The following is a 23765-nucleotide window of genomic DNA, read 5'->3' as shown; positions in this document are numbered from 1 at the left end:
AGTTGTCGTCTTCTGGTCTTCCTCTGCAGGGGTTTTTCAGCTAGGCAGTCCTTCTTCTTGTAGTTGCAGGAATCTAATTTTCTAGGGTTCAGGGTAGCCCTTAAATACTAAATTTAAGGGCGTGTTTAGGTCTGGGGGGTTAGTAGCCAATGGCTACTAGCCCTGAGGGTGGGTACACCCTCTTTGTGCCTCCTCCCAAGGGGAGGGGGTCACAATCCTAACCCTATTGGGGGAATCCTCCATCTGCAAGATGGAGGATTTCTAAAAGTCAGAGTCACCTCAGCTCAGGACACCTTAGGGGCTGTCCTGACTGGCCAGTGACTCCTCCTTGTTGCTTTCTTTGTTCCCTCCAGCCTTGCCGCCAAAAGTGGGGGCCGTGGCCGGAGGGGGCGGGCAACTCCACTAAGCTGGAGTGCCCTGCTGGGCTGTGACAAAGGGGTGAGCCTTTGAGGCTCACCGCCAGGTGTTACAGCTCCTGCCTGGGGGAGGTGTTAGCATCTCCACCCAGTGCAGGCTTTGTTACTGGCCTCAGAGTGACAAAGGCACTCTCCCCATGGGGCCAGCAACATGTCTCTAGTGTGGCAGGCTGCTGGAACCAGTCAGCCTACACAGATAGTCGGATAGGTTTCAGGGGGCACCTCTAAGGTGCCCTCTGGGGTGTATTTTACAATAAAATGTACACTGGCATCAGTGTGCATTTATTGTGCTGAGAAGTTTGATACCAAACTTCCCAGTTTTCAGTGTAGCCATTATGGTGCTGTGGAGTTCGTGTTTGACAGACTCCCAGACCATATACTCTTATGGCTACCCTGCACTTACAATGTCTAAGGTTTTGTTTAGACACTGTAGGGGTACCATGCTCATGCACTGGTACCCTCACCTATGGTATAGTGCACCCTGCCTTAGGGCTGTAAGGCCTGCTAGAGGGGTGTCTTACCTATACTGCATAGGCAGTGAGAGGCTGGCATGGCACCCTGAGGGTAGTGCCATGTCGACTTACTCGTTTTGTCCTCACTAGCACACACAAGCTGGTAAGCAGTGTGTCTGTGCTGAGTGAGAGGCCTCCAGGGTGGCATAAGACATGCTGCAGCCCTTAGAGACCTTCCCTGGCATCAGGGCCCTTGGTACTAGAAGTACCAGTTACAAGGGACTTATCTGGATGCCAGGGTCTGCCAATTGTGGATACAAAAGTACAGGTTAGGGAAAGAACACTGGTGCTGGGGCCTGGTTAGCAGGCCTCAGCACACTTTCAATTGTAAACATAGCATCAGCAAAGGCAAAAAGTCAGGGGGCAACCATGCCAAGGAGGCATTTCCTTACACAACCCCCCCCCAAACGAAAGAGGATGAGACTAACCTTTCCCAAGAGAGTCTTCATTTTCTAAGTGGAAGAACCTGGAAAGGCCATCTGCATTGGCATGGGCAGTCCCAGGTCTGTGTTCCACTATAAAGTCCATTCCCTGTAGGGAGATGGACCACCTCAACAGTTTAGGATTTTCACCTTTCATTTGCATCAGCCATTTGAGAGGTCTGTGGTCAGTTTGAACTAGGAAGTGAGTCCCAAAGAGGTATGGTCTCAGCTTCTTCAGGGACCAGACCACAGCAAAGGCCTCCCTCTCAATGGCACTCCAACGCTGCTCCCTGGGGAGTAACCTCCTGCTAATGAAAGCAACAGGCTGGTCAAGGCCATCATCATTTGTTTGGGACAAAACTGCCCCTATCCCATGTTCAGAGGCATCAGTCTGCACAATGAACTGCTTAGAATAATCTGGAGCTTTGAGAACTGGTGCGGAGCACATTGCCTGTTTCAGGGTGTCAAAGGCCTGTTGGCAGTCCACAGTCCAGTTCACTTTCTTGGGCATTTTCTTGGAGGTGAGCTCAGTGAGGGCTGTCACAATGGATCCATATCCCTTCACAAACCTCCTGTAGTACCCAGTCAAGCCAAGGAATGCCCTGACTTGAGTCTGGGTTTTTGGAGCTACCCAGTCCAGAATAGTCTGGATCTTGGGTTGGAGTGGCTGAACTTGGCCTCCACCTACAAGGTGTCCCAAGTAAACCACAGTTCCCTGCCCTATCTGGCATTTGGATGCCTTGATAGAGAGGCCTGCAGATTGCAGAGCCTTCAAAACCTTCCTCAGGTGGACCAGGTGATCCTGCCAGGTGGAGCTAAAGACAGCAATATCATCAAGATAAGCTGTGCTAAAGGACTCCAAGCCAGCAAGGACTTGATTCACCAACCTTTGGAAGGTGGCAGGGGCATTCTTTAAACCAAAGGGCATAACAGTAAACTGATAATGCCCATCAGGTGTGGAGAATGCTGTCTTTTCTTTTGCTCCAGGTGCCATTTTTATTTGCCAGTACCCTGCTGTCAAGTCAAAGGTACTTAGAAATTTGGCAGCACCTAATTTATCAATGAGCTCATCAGCTCTTGGAATTGGATGAGCATCTGTCTTGGTGACAGAATTGAGCCCTCTGTAGTCCACACAAAACCTCATCTCTTTCTTCCCATCTGTGGTGTGAGGTTTGGGGACTAAGACCACTGGGCTAGCCCAGGGGCTGTCAGAGCGCTCAATGACTCCCAATTCCAGCATCTTGTGGACTTCCACCTTGATGCTTTCCTTAACATGGTCAGACTGTCTAAAGATTTTGTTCTTGACAGGCATGCTGTCTCCTGTGTCCACATCATGGGTACACAGGTGTGTCTGACCAGGGGTTAAGGAGAAGAGTTCAGGAAACTGTTGTAGGACTCTCCTACAATCAGCTTGCTGTTGGCCAGAGAGGGTGTCTGAGTAGATCACTCCATCTACTGTACCATCTTTTGGGTCTGATGACAGAAGATCAGGGAGAGGTTCACTCTCTGCCTCCTGATCCTCATCTGTTACCATCAACAGATTGACATCAGCCCTGTCGTGGAAGAGCTTAAGGCGGTTTACATGGATCACCCTTTTGGGGCTCCTGCTTGTGCCCAGGTCCACCAAGTAGGTGACCTGACTCTTCCTCTCTAGTACTGGGTAAGGGCCACTCCATTTGTCCTGGAGTGCCCTGGGAGCCACAGGCTCCAGAACCCAGACTTTCTGCCCTGGTTGGAACTCAACCAGTGCAGCCTTTTGGTCATACCAAAACTTCTGGAGCTGTTGGCTGGCCTCAAGGTTTTTGGTTGCCTTTTCCATGTACTCTGCCATTCTAGAGCGAAGGCCAAGTACATAGTCCACTATGTCCTGTTTAGGCTCATGGAGAGGTCTCTCCCAGCCTTCTTTAACAAGGGCAAGTGGTCCCCTTACAGGATGACCAAACAGAAGTTCAAAGGGTGAGAACCCTACTCCCTTCTGTGGCACCTCTCTGTAAGCGAAAAGCAGGCATGGCAAGAGGACATCCCATCTCCTTTTGAGTTTTTCTGGGAGCCCCATGATCATGCCTTTTAAGGTCTTGTTGAATCTCTCAACCAAGCCATTAGTTTGTGGATGGTATGGTGTAGTGAATTTATAAGTCACTCCACACTCATTCCACATGTGCTTTAGGTATGCTGACATGAAGTTGGTACCTCTGTCAGACACCACCTCCTTAGGGAAACCCACTCTGGTAAAGATACCAATGAGGGCCTTGGCTACTGCAGGGGCAGTAGTCGACCTAAGGGGAATAGCTTCAGGATACCTGGTAGCATGATCCACTACTACCAGGATATACATATTTCCTGAGGCTGTGGGAGGTTCTAGTGGACCAACTATGTCCACACCCACTCTTTCAAAGGGAACCCCCACCACTGGAAGTGGAATGAGGGGGGCCTTTGGATGCCCACCTGTCTTACCACTGGCTTGACAGGTGGGGCAGGAGAGGCAAAACTCCTTAACCATGTTGGACATATTGGGCCAGTAGAAGTGGTTGACTAACCTCTCCCACGTCTTGGTTTGTCCCAAATGTCCAGCAAGGGGAATGTCATGGGCCAATGTTAGGATGAACTTCCTGAACAGCTGAGGCACTACCACTCTCCTAGTGGCACCAGGTTTGGGGTCTCTGGCCTCAGTGTACAGGAGTCCATCTTCCCAATAGACCCTATGCGTTCCATTTTTCTTGCCTTTGGACTCTTCAGCAGCTTGCTGCCTAAGGCCTTCAAGAGAGGGACAGGTTTCTTGTCCCTTACACAGCTCCTCCCTTGAGGGTCCCCCTGGGCCTAAGAGCTCAACCTGATAAGGTTCAAGCTCCAAAGGCTCAGTTCCCTCAGAGGGCAGAACTTCTTCCTCAGAAGAGAGGTTCCCTTTCTTTTGCTGTGTTGCAGTTGGTCTCCCAACTGACTTTCCTGTTCTCTTGGTAGGCTGGGCCATTCTTCCAGACTCCAGCTCTACTTGTTCACCCTGTGCCTTGCACTGTGCTCTTGTTTTCACACACACCAGTTCAGGGATACCCAGCATTGCTGCATGGGTTTTTAGTTCTACCTCAGCCCATGCTGAGGACTCCAGGTCATTTCCAAGCAGACAGTCCACTGGGATATTTGAGGAGACCACCACCTGTTTCAGGCCATTGACCCCTCCCCATTCTAAAGTAACCATTGCCATGGGATGTACTTTTCTCTGATTGTCAGCGTTGGTGACTGTGTAAGTTTTTCCAGTCAGGTATTGGCCAGGGGAAACCAGTTTCTCTGTCACCATGGTGACACTGGCACCTGTATCCCTCAGGCCCTCTATTCTAGCCCCATTAATTAAGAGTTGCTGTCTGTATTTTTGCATGTTAGGCGGCCAGACAGCTAGTGTGGCTAAATCCACCCCACCCTCAGAAACTAGAGTAGCTTCAGTGTGGACCCTGATTTGCTCTGGGCACACTGTTGATCCCACTTGGAGACTAGCCATACCAGTGTTACCTGGATGGGAGTTTGGAGTGGAACCTTTCTTGGGACAGGCCTTGTCTCCAGTTTGGTGTCCATGCTGTTTACAGCTATGACACCAGGCCTTTTTGGGATCAAAGTTTTTACCCTTGTACCCATTGTTTTGTGAAGAGGCTCTGGGCCCACCCTCCTGTGCAGGTTTTTGGGGGCCTGTAGAAGACTCTTTACTATTTTTAGTTTTGGTTGTCTCATCACCCTTCTGCTGGGGAGTCTTTGTGACCCCTTTCTTTTGGTCACCCCCTGTTGAAGTCTTGGACACCCTTGTCTTGACCCAATGGTCCGCCTTCTTTCCCAATTCTTGGGGAGAAATTGGTCCTAGGTCTACCAGATGTTGATGCAGTTTATCATTGAAACAATTACTTAACAGGTGTTCTTTCACAAATAAATTGTACAGCCCATCATAATTACTTACACCACTGCCTTGAATCCAACCATCTAGTGTTTTCACTGAGTAGTCAACAAAGTCAACCCAGGTCTGGCTCGAGGATTTTTGAGCCCCCCTGAACCTAATCCTGTACTCCTCAGTGGAGAATCCAAAGCCCTCAATCAGGGTACCCTTCATGAGGTCATAAGATTCTGCATCTTGTCCAGAGAGTGTGAGGAGTCTATCCCTACACTTTCCTGTGAACATTTCCCAAAGGAGAGCACCCCAGTGAGATCTGTTCACTTTTCTGGTTACACAAGCCCTCTCAAAAGCTGTGAACCATTTGGTGATGTCATCACCATCTTCATATTTAGTTACAATCCCTTTAGGGATTTTCAACATGTCAGGAGAATCTCTGACCCTATTTATGTTGCTGCCACCATTGATGGGTCCTAGGCCCATCTCTTGTCTTTCCCTCTCTATGGCTAGGATCTGCCTTTCCAAAGCCAATCTTTTGGCCATCCTGGCTAACTGGATGTCCTCTTCACTGGAGTTATCCTCAGTGATCTCAGAGTTGTTGGTCCCTCCTGTGAGGGAACCAGCATCTCTGACTATTATTTGTGGAGTCAGGGCTTGAGAAGCCCTGCTCTCCCTAAGTAGGACTGGAGGGGGGGAATTTCCCTCCAAGTCACTATCTTCATCCTCTGAGTTGCCATCCTCAGAGGGGTTGGCCTTTTCAAACTCTGCCAAAAGCTCCTGGAGCTGTACTTTGGTAGGTTTGGGGCCCATTGCTATTTTCTTTAGTTTACAGAGTGACCTTAGCTCTCTCATCTGTAGATGGAGGTAAGGTGTGGTGTCGAGTTCCACCACATTCACATCTGTGCTAGACATTATGCTTCTAAAAGTTGGAATACTTTTTAAGAAACTAAAACTGGTTCTAGAATCTAATTCAAACTTTTAACAAATTTTTAAACTCTAAAAGAAATGCTAACAGGGACTAACACAAGGCCCTAGCAGGACTTTAAAGAATTTAGAAAACTTTTCAAATTGCAAAAATCAATTTCTAATGACAATTTTGGAATTTGTCGTGTGATCAGGTATTGGCTGAGTAGTCCAGCAAATGCAAAGTCTTGTACCCCACCGCTGATCCACCAATGTAGGAAGTTGGCTCTGTATGTGCTATTTCAAAGTAAGGAATAGCATGCACAGAGTCCAAGGGTTCCCCTTAGAGGTAAACTAGTGGTAAAAATAGATAATACTAATGCTCTATTTTGTGGTAGTGTGGTCGAGCAGTAGGCTTATCCAAGGAGTAGTGTTAAGCATTTGTTGTACATACACATAGACAATAAATGAGGTACACACACTCAGAGACAAATCCAGCCAATAGGTTTTTGTATAGAAAAATATCTTTTCTTAGTTTATTTGAAGAACCACAGGTTCAAATTCTACATGTAATAGCTCATTTGAAAGGTATTGCAGGTAAGTACTTTAGGAACTTTAAATCATAAAAATTGCATGTATACTTTTCAAGTTATTCACAAATAGCTGTTTTAAAAGTGGACACTTAGTGCAATTTTCACAGTTCCTAGGGGAGGTAAGTATTTGTTAGGTTAACCAGGTAAGTAAGACACTTACAGGGCTCAGTTCTTGGTCCAAGGTAGCCCACCGTTGGGGGTTCAGAGCAACCCCAAAGTCACCACACCAGCAGCTCAGGGCCGGTCAGGTGCAGAGTTCAAAGTGGTGCCCAAAACACATAGGCTAGAATGGAGAGAAGGGGGTGCCCCGGTTCCGGTCTGCTTGCAGGTAAGTACCCGCGTCTTCGGAGGGCAGACCAGGGGGGTTTTGTAGGGCACCGGGGGGGACACAAGCCCACACAGAAATTTCACCCTCAGCAGCGCGGGGGCGGCCGGGTGCAGTGTAGAAACAAGCGTCGGGTTTGTAATGGAAGTCAATGAGAGATCTCGGGATCTCTTCAGCGCTGCAGGCAGGCAAGGGGGGGATTCCTCGGGGAAACCTCCACTTGGGCAAGGGAGAGGGACTCCTGGGGGTCACTTCTCCAGTGAAAGTCCGGTCCTTCAGGTCCTGGGGGCTGCGGGTGCAGGGTCTCTCCCAGGTGTCGGGACTTAGGATTCAGAGAGTCGCGGTCAGGGGAAGCCTCGGGATTCCCTCTGCAGGCGGCGCTGTGGGGGCTCAGGGGGGACAGGTTTTTGTACTCACAGTCTTAGAGTAGTCCTGGGGTCCCTCCTGAGGTGTTGGATCGCCACCAGCCGAGTCGGGGTCGCCGGGTGCAGTGTTGCAAGTCTCACGCTTCTTGCGGGGAGCTTGCAGGGTTCTTTAAAGCTGCTGGAAACAAAGTTGCAGCTTTTCTTGGAGCAGGTCCGCTGTCCTCGGGAGTTTCTTGTCTTTTCGAAGCCGGGGCAGTCCTCAGAGGATGTCGAGGTCGCTGGTCCCTTTGGAAGGCGTCGCTGGAGCAGGATCTTTGGAAGGCAGGAGACAGGCCGGTGAGTTTCTGGAGCCAAGGCAGTTGTCGTCTTCTGGTCTTCCTCTGCAGGGGTTTTTCAGCTAGGCAGTCCTTCTTCTTGTAGTTGCAGGAATCTAATTTTCTAGGGTTCAGGGTAGCCCTTAAATACTAAATTTAAGGGCGTGTTTAGGTCTGGGGGGTTAGTAGCCAATGGCTACTAGCCCTGAGGGTGGGTACACCCTCTTTGTGCCTCCTCCCAAGGGGAGGGGGTCACAATCCTAACCCTATTGGGGGAATCCTCCATCTGCAAGATGGAGGATTTCTAAAAGTCAGAGTCACCTCAGCTCAGGACACCTTAGGGGCTGTCCTGACTGGCCAGTGACTCCTTGTTGCTTTCTTTGTTCCCTCCAGCCTTGCCGCCAAAAGTGGGGGCCGTGGCCGGAGGGGGCGGGCAACTCCACTAAGCTGGAGTGCCCTGCTGGGCTGTGACAAAGGGGTGAGCCTTTGAGGCTCACCGCCAGGTGTTACAGCTCCTGCCTGGGGGAGGTGTTAGCATCTCCACCCAGTGCAGGCTTTGTTACTGGCCTCAGAGTGACAAAGGCACTCTCCCCATGGGGCCAGCAACATGTCTCTAGTGTGGCAGGCTGCTGGAACCAGTCAGCCTACACAGATAGTCGGATAGGTTTCAGGGGGCACCTCTAAGGTGCCCTCTGGGGTGTATTTTACAATAAAATGTACACTGGCATCAGTGTGCATTTATTGTGCTGAGAAGTTTGATACCAAACTTCCCAGTTTTCAGTGTAGCCATTATGGTGCTGTGGAGTTCGTGTTTGACAGACTCCCAGACCATATACTCTTATGGCTACCCTGCACTTACAATGTCTAAGGTTTTGTTTAGACACTGTAGGGGTACCATGCTCATGCACTGGTACCCTCACCTATGGTATAGTGCACCCTGCCTTAGGGCTGTAAGGCCTGCTAGAGGGGTGTCTTACCTATACTGCATAGGCAGTGAGAGGCTGGCATGGCACCCTGAGGGGAGTGCCATGTCGACTTACTCGTTTTGTCCTCACTAGCACACACAAGCTGGTAAGCAGTGTGTCTGTGCTGAGTGAGAGGCCTCCAGGGTGGCATAAGACATGCTGCAGCCCTTAGAGACCTTCCCTGGCATCAGGGCCCTTGGTACTAGAAGTACCAGTTACAAGGGACTTATCTGGATGCCAGGGTCTGCCAATTGTGGATACAAAAGTACAGGTTAGGGAAAGAACACTGGTGCTGGGGCCTGGTTAGCAGGCCTCAGCACACTTTCAATTGTAAACATAGCATCAGCAAAGGCAAAAAGTCAGGGGGCAACCATGCCAAGGAGGCATTTCCTTACAGGGGGGAATTTTCCTCCAAGTCACTATCCTCTTCCTCTGAGTTGCCACCCTCAGAGGGGTTGGCCTTTTCAAACTCTGCCAAAAGCTCCTGGAGCTGTATTTTGGTAGGTTTGGGGCCCATTGTTATTTTCTTTATTTTACAGAGTGACCTTAGCTCCCTCATCTTAAGATGGAGGTAAGGTGTGGTGTCGAGTTCCACCACAGTCACATCTGTGCTAGACATTTTGCTTCTAAAAGTTGGAATACTTTTTAAGAATCTACAACTGGTTCTAGAATCTAATTCAAACTTTTACAAACTTTTTAAACTCTAAAAGAAATGCTAAACAGGATCTAACACAAGGCCCTAGCAGGACTTTTAAGAATTTAGAAAACTTTTCAAATTGCAAAAATCATTTTCTAATGACAATTTTGGAATTTGTCGTGTGATCAGGTATTGGCTGAGTAGTCCAGCAAATGCAAAAGTCTTGTATCCCACCGCTGCCACCAATGTAGGAAGTTGGCTCTGTATGTGCTATTTCAAAGTAAGGAATAGCATGCACAGAGTCCAAGGGTTCCCCTTAGAGGTAAAATAGTGGTAAAAATAGATAATACTAATGCTCTATTTTGTGGTAGTGTGGTCGAGCAGTAGGCTTATCCAAGGAGTAGTGTTAAGCATTTGTTGTACATACACATAGACAATAAATGAGGTACACACACTCAGAGACAAATCCAGCCAATAGGTTTTTATATAGAAAAATATCTTTTCTTAGTTTATTTTAAGAACCACAGGTTCAAATTCTACATGTAATATCTCATTCGAAAGGTATTGCAGGTAAGTACTTTAGGAACTTCAAATCATCAAAATTGCATGTATACTTTTCAAGTTATTCACAAATAGCTGTTTTAAAAGTGGACACTTAGTGCAATTTTCACAGTTCCTAGGGGAGGTAAGTATTTGTTAGGTTAACCAGGTAAGTAAGACACTTACAGGGCTTAGTTCTTGGTCCAAGGTAGCCCACCGTTGGGGGTTCAGAGCAACCCCAAAGTCACCACACCAGCAGCTCAGGGCCGGTCAGGTGCAGAGTTCAAAGTGGTGCCCAAAACGCATAGGCTAGAATGGAGAGAAGGGGGTGCCCCGGTTCCGGTCTGCTTGCAGGTAAGTACCCGCGTCTTCGGAGGGCAGACCAGGGGGGTTTTGTAGGGCACCGGGGGGGACACAAGTCCACACAGAAATTTCACCCTCAGCGGCGCGGGGGCGGCCGGGTGCAGTGTAGAAACAAGCGTCGGGTTTGTAATGGAAGTCAATGGGAGATCTAGGGATCTCTTCAGCGCGGCAGGCAGGCAAGGGGGGGGTTCCTCGGGGAAACCTCCACTTGGGCAAGGGAGAGGGACTCCTGGGGGTCACTTCTCCAGTGAAAGTCCGGTCCTTCAGGTCCTGGGGGCTGCGGGTGCAGGGTCTCTCCCAGGTGTCGGGACTTAGGATTCAAGAGTCGCGGTCAGGGGAAGCCTCGGGATTCCCTCTGCAGGCGGCGCTGTGGGGGCTCAGGGGGGACAGGTTTTTGTACTCACAGTCTTAGAGTAGTCCTGGGGTCCCTCCTGAGGTGTCGGATCTCCACCAGCCGAGTCGGGGTCGCCGGGTGCAGTGTTGCAGGTCTCACGCTTCTTGCGGGGAGCTTGCAGGGTTCTTTAAAGCTGCTGGAAACAAAGTTGTAGCTTTTCTTGGAGCAGGTCCGCTGTCCTCGGGAGTTTCTTGTCTTTTCGAAGCAGGGGCAGTCCTCAGAGGATGTCGAGGTCGCTGGTCCCTTTGGAAGGCGTCGCTGGAGCAGGATCTTTGGAAGGCAGGAGACAGGCCGGTGAGTTTCTGGAGCCAAGGCAGTTGTCGTCTTCTGGTCTTCCTCTGCAGGGGTTTTCAGCTAGGCAGTCCTTCTTCTTGTAGTTGCAGGAATCTAATTTTCTAGGGTTCAGGGTAGCCCTTAAATACTAAATTTAAGGGCGTGTTTAGGTCTGGGGGGTTAGTAGCCAATGGCTACTAGCCCTGAGGGTGGGTACACCCTCTTTGTGCCTCCTCCCAAGGGGAGGGGGTCACAATCCTAACCCTATTGGGGGAATCCTCCATCTGCAAGATGGAGGATTTCTAAAAGTCAGAGTCACCTCAGCTCAGGACACCTTAGGGGCTGTCCTGACTGGCCAGTGACTCCTCCTTGTTGCTTTCTTTGTTCCCTCCAGCCTTGCCGCCAAAAGTGGGGGCCGTGGCCGGAGGGGGCGGGCAACTCCACTAAGCTGGAGTGCCCTGCTGGGCTGTGACAAAGGGGTGAGCCTTTGAGGCTCACCGCCAGGTGTTACAGCTCCTGCCTGGGGGAGGTGTTAGCATCTCCACCCAGTGCAGGCTTTGTTACTGGCCTCAGAGTGACAAAGGCACTCTCCCCATGGGGCCAGCAACATGTCTCTAGTGTGGCAGGCTGCTGGAACTAGTCAGCCTACACAGACAGTCGGTTAAGTTTCAGGGGGCACCTCTAAGGTGCCCTCTGGGGTGTATTTTGCAATAAAATGTACACTGGCATCAGTGTGCATTTATTGTGCTGAGAAGTTTGAAACCAAACTTCCCAGTTTTCAGTGTGGCCATTATGGTGCTGTGGAGTTCGTGTTTGACAGACTCCCAGACCATATACTCTTATGGCTACCCTGCACTTACAATGTCTAAGGTTTTGTTTAGACACTGTAGGGGTACCATGCTCATGCACTGGTACCCTCACCTATGGTATAGTGCACCCTGCCTTAGGGTGTCTTACCTATACTGCATAGGCAGTGAGAGGCTGGCATGGCACCCTGAGGGGAGTGCCATGTCGACTTACTCGTTTTGTTCTCACTAGCACACACAAGCTGGCAAGCAGTGTGTCTGTGCTGAGTGAGAGGTCTCCAGGGTGGCATAAGACATGCTGCAGCCCTTAGAGACCTTCCTTGGCATCAGGGCCCTTGGTACTAGAAGTACCAGTTACAAGGGACTTATCTGGATGCCAGGGTCTGCCAATTGTGGATACAAAAGTACAGGTTAGGGAAAGAACACTGGTGCTGGGGCCTGGTTAGCAGGCCTCAGCACACTTTCAATTGTAAACATAGCATCAGCAAAGGCAAAAAGTCAGGGGGCAACCATGCCAAGGAGGCATTTCCTTACAATGCCCATAATGGTCTTACATTGATTCGCCCTTACCTATCGTTTTATTAAATATGGCATGCATCAATCAGGTTTTACTAAACAACACTTCAGAGAAATGGAATTTAAAGTTTCACAGTAGTTTATCAAAACATTTTTTTCCAGTTGGATTTTTGTCTCCCGTTTATTTTGTAGGCAAAACAGCAATTCTGCTATCATGCTTTATTATAAATCGTGTTAGCCAGTAGCTTGAAAAGCAATTCTCAGAGGTAGATAAGTACAGTTTAAACTCGGATTGTAATCACTAGGGGTAGATTCTTTTGACAGCAATTCATTTATGTTAATCGTGTGTGAAATATCATTATAATTATGTGATGTACAATGCTACTGTTATCTCAAATTATTAAGCAAAGTTTAATTGAAGTCAAAGCAGATATCACACTTTGTGCTGATTTATGCTGAATTGCACTATATAGTGCACAACACGAACAATAAGGGAGGAGATTTCCTAGTGGCTGAATGGGTACGTCACACAAGCACTTGTGCGGGATTTTAGCACACAGTACATATAAACATGGTACAGGGCCCTTTTATATTATCTGCTCTCTTGCATGCCATTACATTTGTAGATCTACATCAAATAATATTTTTCAGGAAATTAACATTCACCTTTATTACTGTTCAAAAGACATACTGTGAATTTCATTTGATGTAGGACCGTATTGCAACAATGTGGTAGCAACTGAGACATTTGCAGTGGGTCCTCACATTCCTGCCCTTATCCAGTGTGAAGTAATACACCTAGAATTTAATTCCGAATTTGATCCAGGCACAGAACTGTAACAATGAAACAGCCTTTACAATGCAGATTTTACCACACAGTGCCTTTACCACACATTTATTACACACACGTTTTAACAACGCATATGCTTTTACCACACATTTAAGGTAAGTATAAATGTTTGTGTGTGAGAGTGCGTGTGTGTATACAAATATATATATATATATATATGTATATATATATATATATATATATGAATGTTTTAGGGCTGAGTAGGGGTAGCAGGTTTATGGTTGGGTGGGGCTTTAGGGATGGGTAGGGGTATAGGTGGGGAAAGGTATTTTAGGGTTTTGGGATGGGTAAGGGTATAGAGTATTAAAGGTATTTTCAGGGTTTAGGGGTGAGTAAAGGTATTGGGTGGTAAGGGTATTTTTAGGGTTTAGGGTGGGTAAGAGTATTGTGTGGCAAGGGTATTAGGGTTTAGGGTGGATAGGGGTATTGGGTGGTAGGGTTATTGTTAGGGTGGGTAGGGGTATTGTGCGGTAAGGTTGTTTTGGGGGTTTAGGGTAAGTAAGGGTACTGGGTGGTAAGGGTGCTGGTTAGGTTTAGGGGTGGGTAAGGGCATTGGGTGGTAAGGGTATTTTTATGGTTTAGGGTGGGTAAGGGTATTGGGTGGTAAAGGTATTTTTAGGGTTTAGTGTGGGTAAGAGTATCGGGTGGTAAGGTTATTTTTAGGGTGTTTTTAGGGGTTATGGGTGGGTAAGGGTATTGGGTGGTAAGGGTGCTTTTAGAGTTTAGAGGTGGGTAAGGGAATTGGGTTGTAAAAGTATTTTAGGGGTTAGGTTGGGTAGGTGTATTGGGTGGTAAGGGTGTTTTTAGGGTTTACATATGAGTAAGGGTATTGGGTGGTAAGAATATTTTTATGGGTTGGGTGGGTTAAGCTATGGTGTGGTAAGGGTGTTTTTAGGGTTTGGGGTGTTTAGGGGTTTTGGGTTGTAAGGGTATTTTTAGGGTGGATAGGGGTATTGGGTGGTAAGAGTGTCTTTAAGGTTTAGGGATGGGTAAGGGTATTGGTTGGTAAGGGTGTTTTTAGGGTTTAGGGGTGGGTAAGGGTATTGGGTTGTAAGGGTAATTAAAAAGGGAGCTGGGGTCTTCCTCAAAATAAAACATTTATATCTATATATACATATATCTCTATTGAATATATATATATATATATATATATATACTTTACCTTAAATAGACTTTCAATGCATGGTAAAAGCATATGCGTGGTAAAAAAAGGCATGTTTTTCACACCGATGAAAGAGTGAGACAAACTCTTGAGGCAGAATGGTTAAGTGGTTACAAAGATGCAATACGTATCTAAGGTCATATTGGCTGTAAGAAAATAAAGTTTACACATTTTTTTTATTTTACAATTTATAGCGTTTACCCCACCTATTCTGAATTAAACCGATGTGATGTAGAGTCCTGCAAAATATATCCCCATTAGTTTTACTAACATGTTACATGCTTAACTAATATCTAAATCACAAGTGCAGTTTGTTTTGCTGATGCATGCATTGTTCTACCGCTTTGCAGAATTTGCAGCAGGACATTGAGCAACACAGCGCAGGAGTTGCTTCAGTGTTAAGTATATGTGAGGTACTTTTACGTGATTCCGACGCATGTGCTAATGAGACAGAGTGTGACTCAATAAACCAGACAACCAGGAGCCTTGACAGACGGTGGAGGAACATCTGTTCTCTATCTATGGAAAGGCGCTTGAAGTAAGTACCTTCTCTAACATAGTTCTTTATGTCTTGGAACTTTCAGTTATATTGGCATTTATTATGGTGGCTGGGCAATAAAAATGTTGTTTCATGGGTATTAGTTTTTGTTGTCTGTAGAGTCAGTCAACTATCGAAAGCATCCATTGAGCTCTGTGTACCATCTTAATTTGTCACACTAGTAAACTTTGCTGATACACCACCCCTGTGACCATACACAGAGGACATTTTTTTATTGTATCTTTTGCTTGTTGTTTTGGTCACAGAGATGGAGATGTAGAAACATTCAGTTACATTTAATTTTCTTACTCCTTCTACCCAGCAGATATGTGAAACAGTGTATTCCACATGCACATTGAAAGTGAAGCTTTTCTTTAAACATTAGTCAGCACCAAAGGGCTCTTATAGGAAACTTCTTAGACCACAACACACAACCCTGCATAAAGCTCAGAAAAAAGTTAACACCCCCAAAGCAACCCACAGAAAATAAATTCAGAAATGGCAAATAGAAAATGAAAATGCGAAACATACAGAGATTACACCTTGGCACATTGCGCATCACAAAATATTTAACAAAGCATGCTTCGAAGAGGTGGCAAATATATTTGGAATCCAAAATCCAAGCACTTGCAAATTAACTCAGACAACAGCTCTAGCATTTTAATGTCTAATTGCTCCATAGCTGCACAATCAGAATTCGAACTGAGTTACTTGTTATCATACATTAAACAGTTTGTCCTCAGTTAAAACTTAAAAAAAAAAGAGGAGCTCTTCATGTGACTTCTAAACAAGTGGTGGAACCAAAAGTTGCTACTCTTGGCCAACCACTACAGTCAGCCCGTAGTCCCTGACATCCTTAACTATTTAAAAGAAACACAATGTATGCCTGTCACTCTGTAACATTCCTTTTTTGGCTCTGTCTTTCTGTCAGACTGTATTATAAGAAAAGATTCAACATCCTTTTCAACACAGATTAAGAAATTCTGAGCTGTTTCCTATAAGTGTGTCAATCAATATGCCTTTTGTCAAAGAATAAAAAAAGCAGTCCTTTACAGCCCTACTGTCCCCTACCATGTCTGCTTTTTTTCAGAACATAATTCTCCACATTAGACAACTGTAAGTTCAGAGTTTGAAACAAATACATTTTTGAAGTTGTAATACTGATGCAGGATGATTACCTTTCTCCTCCCATGCTCTATAGAACATTTTAAAGTAGAGCATTAACATATCCCCTAAAACATTTATCTCACTCAGGTTTAGATTTGGTGACCATCTCCTTCTGACTTGCAAGCTCTCCTCTCTATCATAATTGGGGGATGATCCAGTAAATTGATGCAGGGAGATTGGAGGACCTTAATCTAGAGACTGCTTTTGAGCACTTGATGGAGATGGATGAGATGCTGCAATCAAATTTACAGCGTGAGCAGTTTGTACAAGCCCTATTGTGTCTTGAATAGTACTCATCCTGCTTACAAAAAAGAGGAGATTGGCGGTTGCCTGGAATATAGAATATTACTCTGGGGTTGGTAAGGGCGTTTGAGTTGCACAACACTGTGGAGGGTATTACATTATTCTAGTTTATCTAAGACTGAATAGGGCCCTGGCCATGTGGAAGAAATGGTGGTCTTTCGGAATTTAAAAATGAGGCAACAAGCAGAGAATATTAGTTGAGGTTATCAAGGGTTTGCAACTGTTAAAAATGACCTTGGGTTCCTGGCAGAAGAATAAGAAGCAAATTGTTAGTCACCATGGGAATAGTAAAAGGCAGTATAGGGGAAGTGGTAGATGAAGGACACCGATTCATTTAAGTTTTAAATAATGTGAACATAAGAAAATCTGCACCATCAAATGGTTAGTAGCAGTGAGGAAGTCATTCAGTCGAGGTTGAAAGATAGGGTTGGTGTGTCTTCAAAAAGTAGGAAGTACTCAAAACTGAAGGAATAAATGTCACCATGTGAGGATGAGTCTAATAAAAAAAGGGGGCTGAGCACCAACCGCTGGGTAAATGCACCCATCAAACATATTTGTTATGGGGGAACACACTTCTTTATGCATGTTGTTTAATAATCAAAGGTTGCAGTCCAATCAAAATAAATACAGCAATGCTACAATCATGGTGGGGTTATGTTTCACCAGTGTCAGCACCCTTCAAAAATATACCACAAGAACTTCAGCCCAATATACCTTTGTACCAACTCCCTCATTCAAGCATCTCAATGCCAGGGGTGCAATGGGCTTGTGCGCGCCGGCTTTGTGCACGACCAGGGCACAATGGTTTTACAGAAGGGGCCGCAGACACCTGTGCATCACCTTCTGTAATATTGATAGCACTGGCACCCATGTTGCGCCAGAACCATCATGAGTGTGTTCCCTCATTTGCAGGGGGCATACCACCTATGCTGTGAAACAAAGAGCAGCTTTGAAGCAGCCACTCCATATTTCACTTTAATGCGCTCTCCCAAGGGCAGCGCGAGTTCAGGCTGCCCTGGGGGCAATGCATTCTTTGTAATAATGCACACTGTCCCTGTTTGTGCCTGGTGCACCTTTAGAAAGGTGTGCATTGTTGAAAACAGGAAAAATGCACTGTATGTATAATATGGCCCCTGCAGTCCAGTACTAACTCAGGTCCCCACCACTCCTAACAGATCATGAGACACATTTCATTTGCTCCATATTTTCATAAAGTTCTGTATCTCTTACAGCCATAAATCTCCCTTTCATCTGCCATACACAAGTCCATATTGGCACACCAGTCCTGAAATTTAGGAGAAAGTCTACATCCCCTCAGTCCAGTCACAACAAGGTTTATTGTTTTTCAGAAGTGAAGGATCTCACTGATGCCCAGTAACATCATCTTGATATCTAATGCAGTTTGGATACTTAGCACCGCCTAGAGTCACTCTCACACTTTGATCAAGATTTTTCATATTATTCGGCTCCCCACCATGTGTCAAAATAGTAACCTACTGAACTGCGGCTTCCCACCTAGAATTCCCAATCTTATCAAGCTAAAAGCTTTTAACTTGATCCAGGTGTAGTATGTATATTTGAGATAATAATTTGAGCCTTATCTGAAAAAAACTGCATTTTTAGACACCTTTCTGGGACATCACTTCGCCTCTTCACAACTTAAATAATCACGGGCCAGATGTAGGAAACGTTTAGCGACTCGCAAACGGCAAAAATTGCCGTTTGCGAGTCGCTAAACGCGTTTCCCAATGCAGAAATGCATATTGCGAGTCGGTACCGACTTGCAATATGCATTTCTGAATCGCAAATAGGAAGGGGTGTTCCCTTCCTATTTGCGAGTCTGAGTGGTATGCAATACCATTTGCGACCGCGTACGCGGTCGCAAATGGTGTCGCAGTTACCATCCACTTCAAGTGGATGGTAACCCACTCGCAAATTGGAAGGGGTCCCCATGGGACCCCATCCACTTTGTGAATGGACCCAAAATTATTTTTTCAGGGTAGGTAGTGGTCCAAGGGACCACTACCTGCCCTGAAAAAAAAACGAAACTAAAGGTTTCGTTTTTTTTTTTAAGTGCAGCTCGTTTTCCTTTAAGGAAAACGGGCTACACTTAAAAAAAAAAAAAAGAACTGCTTTATTGAAAGCAGTCACGAACATGGAGGTCTGCTGACGACAGCAGGTCTCCATGTTTGCGAGTGCCTATACTCGCTATGGGGCCGCAATTTGCGACCCACCTCATGAATATTTATGAGGTGGGTCATTGCGACCCCATAGCGAGTCGCAGTCGGTGTCTGAGACACCGTACTGCATACCAATTTGCGACTTGCAAATTGCGAGTCGCAGGGACTCGCAATTTGCAAGTCGCAAATTGGTTCTTTGCTACATCTGGCCCCACATGCTTCCAGGTCCCTTTCCTATTTTCCTTGTACCATTTCTAAGGTATAACATTAATCAATGTCTTATATGTTTGTGTGATCCCCTTCTGCTGCTAGGGTCCATCAGTACCCTGTTTTCTGAGGGAGAACATTCCAGTATATATTGTGCTTCTTTTTTGTAACATTCTATAGACTGGGTTGGTTATATAAAGACCGGTGAGTTATCTATTTCATATTGTACGCTCGGGCCATTATTTAATGATACATAAGAGATGTTATTTTGGAAGGGCTGGATATCTTACACCATCAACCTTTGCTCAATTTGTTCAGCATACACATAAAAACTAATACATGTTTAGATATGCAGGATGGAACCCACTGTAGGGCTAATGTTAATTTATGTATTTACTGATTTAGAAATATGAAAGCTTCCATGGAATTCTCAATTTGGAAAAGAATTATGGTGCTACTGAACATGCAACAGAAGTTCAACTAAAATTGTAAAATTCTTTTTCATTTCCAGAATTGAAGACACTTGGCGTTTATGGCAGAGGTTTTTGGAGGATTACTCCCGCTTTGAGGAATGGTTGAATGCAGCAGAAAGAACAGCTGCTTCCCCTAATTCATCAGAAGTTTTGTACACCAATGCCAAAGAAGAACTCAAGAAGTTTGAGGTTACTGATGTCTTCTTAGTTTTTCATTGCTACTTGTATTGCAGTTTACAGCCAGTACACATGCTCATTTGGTGGAAGTTGTACCCTTTAAGTTTGGAGAAATGTTAATGTTTTCCTCACCTCCCCAGCCCCGCCCCCAGGTTCTCCTCTTAGATGACTAGCAAGTTAAGGAGAGAAACTGCAGTGGTGGTATTACAAAGAGCAAAAAAGTTGCAGGGAGAGCTTGATGTTCAAGATTAAAACTCTTATTCATCCATTGTTATGTAGTAGCATAGGACTAACCCTTTCTCATCAGATCGTTTGTGTTTTATAGTTTTCACCTTAAAATCACAACTTACCTCCTCAGACTCTCTATGGTAAATGGTCTTAATTACATCCCACCACCAACGCAACCACTCTGGTGTATTGTTATATGATTTTCTAATTAATTTAATCTACAACTATATTAGGGTGAAGTTTTTGCTGTACTAAATCTTATACCATAAAATATTGTTTGCCTTTGTAAATACCCCCCCTTCCAATTAATCCTTCTAATGACTAATAAACCCTTTCAATAATGCTTGGCATACTGTAGAGAGTTCCATAAGGCACCCATGTTAATGTGAGGATATTGTATCCTTATGGGCAGGTAGGTGATAATTTTCTTTCAGAGTAGAAAATAATGCATACGATTGCATCAAGACACTAATTTAGTTTTCTGCCAGTCTCACAAAATTGTCTGATTTCTGATTTTACCCTCAGTTCGCTGGATGTTTGCCTTAGGGCCATAGCAATAGCTATACTATTAAGTGTTGTGATCCAGTTGATAAAGAAGAATGTTTGATCGTTCATCTTACATCTGTTTTGCATATCGAGTTCAGCCTTTTTAACCTCTTAGCTGCTGGGCCTTTCCCCCCCCAGTGCTGAGCCCTTTTTTGGCTATTTGGGGTAGTTCGCGCTTAGGGCTTCATAACTTTTTGTCCACATAAGCTAACCACGCCAAATTTGCGTCCTTTTTTTCCAACATCCTAGGGATTCTAATGGTACCCAGAGTTGGTGGTTTCCCCTGGAGGAGACCAAGAAAATAGCCAAAATACAGTGAAAATTTTGTTTTTTCCAAAAAAATGGGAAAAAAGGGCTGCCGAAGAAGGCTTGTGGTTTTTTCCCTGAAAATGCCATCAACCAAGGGTTTCTGGTGCTGAAATCACTATCTTCCCACCTTTCAGGAAAGGGCAGACTTGAATCAGAAAACCGAATTTTTCAACACAAATTTGGCATTTTACTGGGACATACCCCATTTCTACTATATTTGGTGCTTTCAGCCTCCTTCCAGTTAGTGACAGGAATGGGTGTGAAACCAATGCTGGATCCCGGAATGCTAAACATTTCTGAAAACTAGACAAAATTCTGAATTCAGCAAGGGGTCATTTGTGTAGATCCTACAAGGTTTTCCTACAGAAAATAACAGCTGAAATAAAAAAATATTGAAATTGAGCTGAAAACAACAGCCATTTTTCTTTATGTTTTACTCTGTAACTTTTTCCTGCGATGTCAGATTTCTGAAAGCAATATACCGTTTTGTCTGCTGGACTCTTCTGGTTGCGGGGATATAAAGGGCTTGTAGGTTCATCAAGAACCCTAGGTACCCAGAGCCAATAAATAAGCTGCACCCTGCAGTTGGTTTTCATTCTATACTGGGTATACAGCAATTCATTTGCTGAAATATGAAGAGTGAAAAAGAGGTATCAAGAAAACCTTTGCATTTCCAAAATGGGATCAAGATAAGGTTTTGAGGAGCAGTGGTTATTTGCACATCGCTGAATTGCGAGGTGCCCATACTAGCATGTGAATTGCAGGGCATTTCTCAAATAGACGTCTTTTTTACACACTCTCTTATATTTGGAAGGAAAAAATGTAGAGAAAGATAAGGGGCAATAACACTTGTTTTGCTATTCTGTGTTCCCCCAAGTCTCCCGATAAAAATGATACCTCACTTGTGTGGGTAGGCCTAGTGCCCGCGACAGGAAATGCCCCAAAACACAACATGGACACATCCTATTTTTTTTATAGAAAACACAGCTGTTTTTTCCAAAGTGCCTACCTGTAGATTTTGGCCTCTAGCTCAGCCGGCACATAGGGAAACCTACCAAACCTGTGCATTTCTGAAAACTAGAGACCTAGGGGAATCCAAGGAGGGGTGACTTGCGGGGCTCGGACCAGGTTCTGTTACCCAGAATCCTTTGCAAACCTCAAAAAGTGGCTAAAAAAACAAGTTTTCCTCACATTTCGGTGACAGAAAGTTCTGGAATCTGAGAGGAGCCACAAATTTCCTTCCACCCGGCGTTCCCCCAAGTCTCCCGATAAAAATGATACCTCACTTGTGTGGGTAGGCCTAGCGCCCGCGACAGGAAACGCCCCAAAGCGCAACGTGGACACATCAAAATTTTTGGAAGAAAACAGAGGTGTTTTTTGAGAAGTGCCTACCTGTAGATTTTGGCCTGTAGCTCAGCCGGCACCTAGGGAAACCTACCAAACCTGTGCATTTCTGAAAACTAGAGACCTAGGGCAATCCAAGGAGGGGTGACTCGCGGGGCTCGGACCAGGTTCTGTTACCCAGAATCCTTTGCAAACCTCAAAAAGTGGCTAAAAAAACAAGTTTTCCTCAGATTTCGGTGACAGAAAGTTCTGGAATCTGAGAGGAGCCACAAATTTCCTTCCACCCGGCGTTCCCCCAAGTCTCCCGATAAAAATGATACCTCACTTGTGTGGGTAGGCCTAGCGCCCGCGACAGGAAACGCCCCAAAGCGCAACGTGGACACATCAAAATTTTTGGAAGAAAACAGAGGTGTTTTTTGAGAAGTGCCTACCTGTAGATTTTGGCCTCTAGCTCAGCCGGCACATAGGGAAACCTACCAAACCTGTGCATTTCTGAAAACTAGAGACCTAGGGCAATCCAAGGAGGGGTGACTCGCGGGGCTCGGACCAGGTTCTGTTACCCAGAATCCTTTGCAAACCTCAAAAAGTGGCTAAAAAAACAAGTTTTCCTCAGATTTCGGTGACAGAAAGTTCTGGAATCTGAGAGGAGCCACAAATTTCCTTCCACCCGGCGTTCCCCCAAGTCTCCTGATAAAAATGATACCTCACTTGTGTGGGTAGGCCTAGCGCCCGCGACAGGAAACGCCCCAAAGCGCAACGTGGACACATCAAAATTTTTGGAAGAAAACAGAGGTGTTTTTTGAGAAGTGCCTACCTGTAGATTTTGGCTTCTAGCTCAGCCGGCACCTAGGGAAACCTACCAAACCTGTGCATTTCTGAAAACTAGAGACCTAGGGCAATCCAAGGAGGGGTGACTCGCGGGGCTCGGACCAGGTTCTGTTACCCAGAATCCTTTGCAAACCTCAAAAAGTGGCTAAAAAAACAAGTTTTCCTCAGATTTCGGTGACAGAAAGTTCTGGAATCTGAGAGGAGCCACAAATTTCCTTCCACCCGGCGTTCCCCCAAGTCTCCCGATAAAAATGATACCTCACTTGTGTGGGTAGGCCTAGCGCCCGCGACAGGAAACGCCCCAAAGCGCAACATGGACACATCAAAATTTTTGGAAGAAAACAGAGGTGTTTTTTGAGAAGTGCCTACTTGTAGATTTTGGCCTGTAGCTCAGCCGGCACCTAGGGAAACCTACCAAACCTGTGCATTTCTGAAAACTAGAGACCTAGGGCAATCCAAGGAGGGGTGACTCGCGGGGCTCGGACCAGGTTCTGTTACCCAGAATCCTTTGCAAACCTCAAAAAGTGGCTAAAAAAACAAGTTTTCCTCAGATTTCGGTGACAGAAAGTTCTGGAATCTGAGAGGAGCCACAAATTTCCTTCCACCCGGCGTTCCCCCAAGTCTCCCGATAAAAATGATACCTCACTTGTGTGGGTAGGCCTAGAGCCCGCGACAGGAAACGCCCCAAAGCGCAACGTGGACACATCAAAATTTTTGGAAGAAAACAGAGGTGTTTTTTGAGAAGTGCCTACCTGTAGATTTTGGCCTCTAGCTCAGCCGGCACCTAGGGAAACCTACCAAACCTGTGCATTTCTGAAAACTAGAGACCTAGGGCAATACAAGGAGGGGTGACTCGCGGGGCTCGGACCAGGTTCTGTTACCCACAATCCTTTGCAAACCTCAAAAAGTGGCTAAAAAAACAAGTTTTCCTCACATTTCGGTGACAGAAAGTTCTGGAATCTGAGAGGAGCCACAAATTTCCTTCCACCCGGCGTTCCCCTAAGTCTCCCGATAAAAATGATACCTCACTTGTGTGGGTAGGCCTAGCGCCCGCGACAGGAAATGCCCCAAAACAGAACGTGGACACATCACATTTTTTCATAGAAAACAGTGCCTACCTGTGGATTTTGGCCTCTAGCTCAGCCGGCACCTGGGGAAACCTAGCAAACCAGCACATTTTTGTAAACTAGAAACCCAGGAGAATCCAAGATGAGGTGACTTGTGGGGCTCGGACCAGGTTC

The 23765-nt window shown here is 45.8% G+C and overlaps 1 protein-coding gene across 9 annotated transcripts in view; it reads left to right on the top strand.

The window, feature by feature from the left end:
- Window positions 1–23765, top strand: part of SYNE2 (spectrin repeat containing nuclear envelope protein 2) — a 1823309-nt gene that overhangs the window by 1657792 nt on the left and 141752 nt on the right. For all 9 annotated transcript variants that reach the window (XM_069207355.1, XM_069207357.1, XM_069207362.1 and 6 more), the window contains 2 exons: window positions 14575–14762; window positions 19131–19281. In XM_069207355.1, the coding sequence (XP_069063456.1) occupies window positions 14575–14762; window positions 19131–19281 (339 nt within the window). The remainder of the gene's footprint in view (window positions 1–14574; window positions 14763–19130; window positions 19282–23765) is intronic.

This window comes from Pleurodeles waltl, chromosome 9, assembly GCF_031143425.1.
Source record: "Pleurodeles waltl isolate 20211129_DDA chromosome 9, aPleWal1.hap1.20221129, whole genome shotgun sequence".
Classification (NCBI taxonomy): domain Eukaryota; kingdom Metazoa; phylum Chordata; class Amphibia; order Caudata; family Salamandridae; genus Pleurodeles; species Pleurodeles waltl.
Note: the sequence above shows the minus strand (reverse complement) of the source record. Positions and strands in the feature narration are given on the sequence as shown.